This window comes from Amphimedon queenslandica, unplaced genomic scaffold (assembly GCF_000090795.2).
Source record: "Amphimedon queenslandica unplaced genomic scaffold, v1.1 AMPQUscaffold_13059, whole genome shotgun sequence".
Taxonomy (NCBI): Eukaryota; Metazoa; Porifera; class Demospongiae; order Haplosclerida; family Niphatidae; genus Amphimedon; species Amphimedon queenslandica.
The window spans coordinates 40,844-45,912 of NW_003546705.1; the positions used below are offsets into that span (position 1 = coordinate 40,844).

The following is a 5,069-nucleotide window of genomic DNA, read 5'->3' on the forward strand; positions in this document are numbered from 1 at the left end:
ATCACTTAACCAACTTTGCAATGCTTGTTGTAAGCTTCAATGAATACTGTATGTTCAATGTTTATTGATAATCCTGTTAGGATATATCTACTAGGACTGCCAATGGTACTTCTCCTCCTCCATTTGGTGTTAGAGTTGGATTAGAAGTGATCTCTTATGTTGGAGTCAGTTTTTCTTTAGTTGGACTAATCTTGACAATCCTGACATTGCTGGTATTCAAGTATGTGTACATGTCGTCTTAATTGATGTTTAAAGGTATCTTTAACAAAGAAAACTAAGAAAGAAAGATTCCAGCAAGTTTCACATTCAGCTATGTCTCTCATTGTGCTTTGTGCTAATTATATTTGTCACTGGAATTAGTAGAACATCAGTGAGTCCACTGTGTATAAGCATAGGAGCTCTTATACATTACTTCACTCTTGTTTTCTGGATGTGGATTGGAGCAGAAGCTGTGCTGATGTTTCAAAAAATAGTAATAGTGTTTACAAACATATCTTGGCGATATATATTAATAGTGTCTATTGTTTGTTGGAGTAAGTAATGATAGTAATGGATACAATAATAATACTTTATATTTAGCTATACCTGTTGTTCCAGTTATGATCTTATTGGCAGTTGATAATGGCTACTACATTACAAGTACAAAAAATTCAGAATTGTGAGTGCTTAATGATCTTACTAATTTTATGACAATTTATTATTCCCAATTATATAGTTGCTTCATTGGCAAAATGGTACCATTGTTAGTAGCATTCTTATTACCCATTTTCCTCATCATCATCATTAATACAATTGTGTTCATAATTGTCATTCGAACTACTCTTGAAAATGCCATCAATAGAAAAAAGCGGATGAACAATTCCTCTCTCTCTGTATCAAAAGTACTTAAGATGTTACTGTCTTTTATTGGTATCATGATCCTCTTTGGCTTAACTTGGGTATCTGCTGCCTTCACTTTCACATCTGAGCCTAATGTATCTCATACAGTCCAGTTTATATTTGCATTTTTCAATGCATTTCAAGGATTTTTCATTTTTATATTTTTTATTTTGCTCAACAAGGAATATAGGAAACCCTGGAAGGCTTGTTTTGTTCAGTGTTTCCCTAGGGCTACTATTCACAGTGACTACAAGTCTGGACACAGTACCAAGAGCAAATCAAGAAATGAAAATAGTTATGTCATTTCAAATCATGTATCTCTTAATGATATGAACAAAGAGGAGATGAAAGATACTTCACTGTAAACCAAAAATTTTTATAATTAATAGTAGCTAGTTACAATAGATAGTTGAGTTTAGTGTGTGCTTTTTTATTTTTTGCCTTATTAGCTGACAGTTCAATATTATTAATTATGATGGAGAGATGTTAGTATGAATCTCAATCATCTCATCTTCTTTCATGAGCTCCTGGAGACATGTATTGTGCAAAAAATTTGTGTAATTCTTGTTGTGCAAAATATAAGCTTGAGTTATTACAGCAATAATAATAATACCAGTATTGCTGATCAGTATTTTTTGTTCGTACATAATTAAAGGTAAAATCAGAAATGAAATGAAATTTAAAAAAATTAAGAATGTAGATCTATGTGCTTAATAATCTTACTAATATTATGACAATTATTCCCAATATAGTTGCTTCATTGGCAAAATGGTACCATTGTTAGCATCATTCTTGTCACCCATTTTCCTCATCATCATCATTAATACAATTGTGTTCATACTTGTCATTCGAACTACTCTTAAAAATGTCATCAATAGAAAGAAGCGGATGAGCAATTCCTCTCTCTCTGTATCAGAAGTACTAAAGATGTTACTGTCCTTTACTGGTATTATGATCCTCTTTGGTTTAACTTGGATATCTGCTGCCTTCACTTTCATATCTGAGCCTAATGCATCTCATACAGTCCAGTTTATATTAGCATTTTGTAACACACTTCAAGGATTTTTTATTTTTATATTTTTTATTTTGCTCAACAAGGAATATAGGAAACCCTGGAAGGCTCATTTTTTTCAGTACTTCCCTAGGGCTGCTATTCACAGTGCTTAAAAGTCTGGACACAGTACCAAAAGCACAAAGAGTGAAGATATTTATGTCATTTCAAATCATGCATCTCAAGATCTCAATGATATGAAGAAAGAAAAGATAAAAAATGCTTCACTATAAACCAAAACATTTCTATAGTCAGTAGCTTGATATAATAGACAGTTTAGTATTTGTTGATAAAACAATTTTCCTCATTAACTGACAATTCAATTGCATTGCTGATGGGAGATGTGAGATATTAGGAACTTGGGATCTCATCTTTTTTCATGGGCTTTCTAATGACATGCATGTATTGTGCATTGTATAAACATGTGCATTCTGGCCATGCAAAATATAAGCATGAGATTTTAAAGTAATAACAATATTAGTATTGCTGATTAATATTCTCTGTTCTACATAATTAAAAGTGGAATCAGTGAATAACTGTGATAAATTGTACTTAATAATGTGTTGTGGTTTATGTTGATTTTTCTTGTGTAATGTATGTGTATCCTTCTAGATTATTCTGGAATGTAATTATATGTACTATAAGTTCTGTAATGTTCTAGAACCTACTAGTTAGCAATTATTATATGTCAGGTATTCTGGATTTTACTAGAACCCTTATGATTTGTGTATATAAGTACGGTTATTTTGTTCAAAGAGTTAGTTGGTTGATATCTCAAGAATTTGAACTTTAAGAGCGAACCTTCGTATCATCACAATAACTAAATCTAAGTATCTGTGATTCTGGCAGAATAGATTTTTTTGTATACAGCCTAGGAGGTCTGATTTAGTAGCCCACATTTAATTAATCGCAAAATGATCAAGAATTTATTCTGAGCTGACATGGCATTCAGGGCAACTTTAAAATCTTATTAAAAATCCAAATTTTATTGGAATCAGCTCAATGTTGATGCACAAAATAAGGACATGTATATGCATTAGAAAACATTATAATGAATTCTTTTAGACTGCAGAAATTCCAGTGATGAGCATATCCTAACCTTTCTAATGAAGTATGTAACATAATTTTATGTTTCTTTGTCATATAGCTACATACAGTGGGCCAGCTGAGTGAGAATCATCACTGATGGTTGCCTTACATTCATCAATAAATCAAAACTAGACATGAAACAACCAAAAAATCACAGGGAATGGTCATGCTAATAGTATATGCAAGACTAACTGCTTAGTACCTGCCTACGTGATTGTCAATAATTTAGACTATTTTATTTTTGAGTGACTCAAAGTCACTGGAAACATTTTCAGATTTTGCCATATCATTGCAATATTTATTATTATTTTTTTATCACACTATATCAGATGCATGTACATGTAACTTGATAGTTGATATTTGAGTAAAGCTTAAAACATGAGCCTAAATATATGCCCATATTTGAAGCTTTACTCAAACATCGACTATCAAGTTACATGCTTGCGTAGGCAGGCACTAAGCAGTTGGGTTGTTGTACCAATACTTATATCACAATAATGAGCATAATTGGATTCATTTCAAAGCATAATATAGGGTAGAATTTAGGGCAGTACCCTAAAAGCACAACAGACAAAAACTGAAGCATTTGCCCAGCCCTATACTTACTGCATTTGCATGTACTTGATATTTCCCTTTTCCTCTGTTGAACAATTAACCAGTAACAATGCTGTTGCTTTTGCTGCTTTTTTCTTTTCTTTTTGTTGAAGGTAGCTCAGACACTGCTACAGTGAAGTTTAATCTCCAGACAAATGCAGACTGTGTTGTTGGAGATCCAGTTGTAATTCTATGGGTAGAAAAACTTGGAGGAGACATCAACTATTTAATGACATACAATGGTATGTTAGTAAAATATAACTACTAGTAGATCTATGCTATAGTGTTATTTCATAGGCTCCCAACCAGGTATAAATACACAATACAGTATTAGTGTTAATTATTCAAGACCAACAACCTTGTACTTTCACTGGATTGAGTGTAACCACAGCAGTATCTTTTGTTTTACAACAATTAGTTCTGTGACAATTGAAAATGATGTTACTGGTCCTCAGACAGTTTCTATGTGTACTAAAGTTTTAAGAACAGTATCAAGCACTTGGATTGAGTTTGATAGTAATAATGGCATTCTAGTATCAGGTGGTTCTGGATCATGTAACTCAATTGGACCCTATTGTTCAAATTCTTCAAAATGCTGTTTACCCTCTTCAGTAATTTTCTTTTCAAATACATTTTTGCCAACTACTTTAGCATCACCCATGGTAATGTTACCTGCTTTCTTTTCCAATAGCACATTCCATCTCATCCTTAAATAATCCTATACCTATGATCAATCCAACTACTTTATTCCACACTTCATTTCCATTAGATACCCATTGCATCAATTCCTGCTATAAATTTAATCACAACACTACTTCCTACATCAACTTCAGTTCCCACTCATGCATGCCATCCCCAGACTAATACCACAGATTGTGGTCAGTTTGATTGGCCGCTAACACTAGCTGGAATGACTGTTACCATATTGTGTCCTAATGGCCCTAATGGAGCTACAGCAAGTAGAATATGTTCTGCTTCTTCTAATTGGGAATCACCAGATGTGATGAGGTGTGCTACTACTGATGTTACATATGGATTCATTGAATTATCTAAAGTGTGTAATATAATAGTATAATTATGATTGTGGTTAGATGTAAATACCCTATTTAATATGCTTCAGGTAAACATTACAGTTGATAATTTTGGTTCAGCAGCTTTCAATATGAGCAGTTTAGTGGAAAATACAACATGTACTCTTGCTGACCAAAACATTCAAAACATTAACATAATATCAACAGTATTGGAAGCAATAGTATCTGTTCTTTTGAATAACGAAAGTTTGCCATTAATAATTGAAGTAAGTTTGTAGATTAATTGATACTTATAGTTATATTGTATGCATAATAGACAACAGGAACTATTGTCAAAACCCTCAATTTATTAGTAGAATGGCCCATGGATGTAACTAATGTTTTATCCAATAAGTGAGATGATAAGTTAACATGATTTATAATGT

General features: G+C 32.5%; 3 protein-coding genes across 3 annotated transcripts in view; all 3 read left to right on the forward strand.

Annotated features, from left to right (window-relative positions):
- The window catches only part of LOC109585456 (uncharacterized), a 1,738-nt gene extending 1,496 nt beyond the window's left edge, over nucleotides 1–242 (forward strand). Inside the window, exon 6 of the mRNA XM_020001543.1 lies at nucleotides 81–242. Within this exon, the coding sequence (XP_019857102.1) occupies nucleotides 81–242 (162 nt within the window). The remainder of the gene's footprint in view (nucleotides 1–80) is intronic.
- LOC109585462 (adhesion G-protein coupled receptor G2-like) lies at nucleotides 74–1,289 on the forward strand. Its single transcript, XM_020001554.1, has 4 exons — nucleotides 74–220; nucleotides 271–533; nucleotides 580–658; nucleotides 716–1,289. Exons 2-4 carry the CDS (start codon nucleotides 431–433, stop codon nucleotides 1,242–1,244), a joined length of 711 nt encoding a protein of 236 aa, XP_019857113.1. The 5' UTR covers nucleotides 74–220; nucleotides 271–430; the 3' UTR covers nucleotides 1,245–1,289.
- A 2,319-nt stretch (nucleotides 1,290–3,608) lies between these two features.
- Nucleotides 3,609–5,069, forward strand: part of LOC105314210 (adhesion G-protein coupled receptor G6-like) — an 8,454-nt gene continuing 6,993 nt past the window's right edge. The window contains exons 1-5 of the mRNA XM_020001544.1: nucleotides 3,609–3,855; nucleotides 3,911–4,275; nucleotides 4,383–4,667; nucleotides 4,734–4,910; nucleotides 4,961–5,037. Of these exons, the coding sequence (XP_019857103.1) occupies nucleotides 3,684–3,855; nucleotides 3,911–4,275; nucleotides 4,383–4,667; nucleotides 4,734–4,910; nucleotides 4,961–5,037 (1,076 nt within the window). The 5' untranslated portion in view covers nucleotides 3,609–3,683. The remainder of the gene's footprint in view (nucleotides 3,856–3,910; nucleotides 4,276–4,382; nucleotides 4,668–4,733; nucleotides 4,911–4,960; nucleotides 5,038–5,069) is intronic.

What these genes read in the sequence shown, in the direction of transcription:
- LOC109585462 (XM_020001554.1), top strand. Translation starts at nt 431, where the DNA reads ATGTGGATTGGAGCAGAAGCTGTGCTGATGTTTCAAAAAATAGTAATA. An exon ending in AGTGTCTATTGTTTGTTGGA is followed by an intron (nt 534 to 579) that starts GTAAGTAATGAT and finishes CTTTATATTTAG; the next exon opens with CTATACCTGTTGTTCCAGTT. An exon ending in AGTACAAAAAATTCAGAATT is followed by an intron (nt 659 to 715) that starts GTGAGTGCTTAA and finishes CCAATTATATAG; the next exon opens with TTGCTTCATTGGCAAAATGG.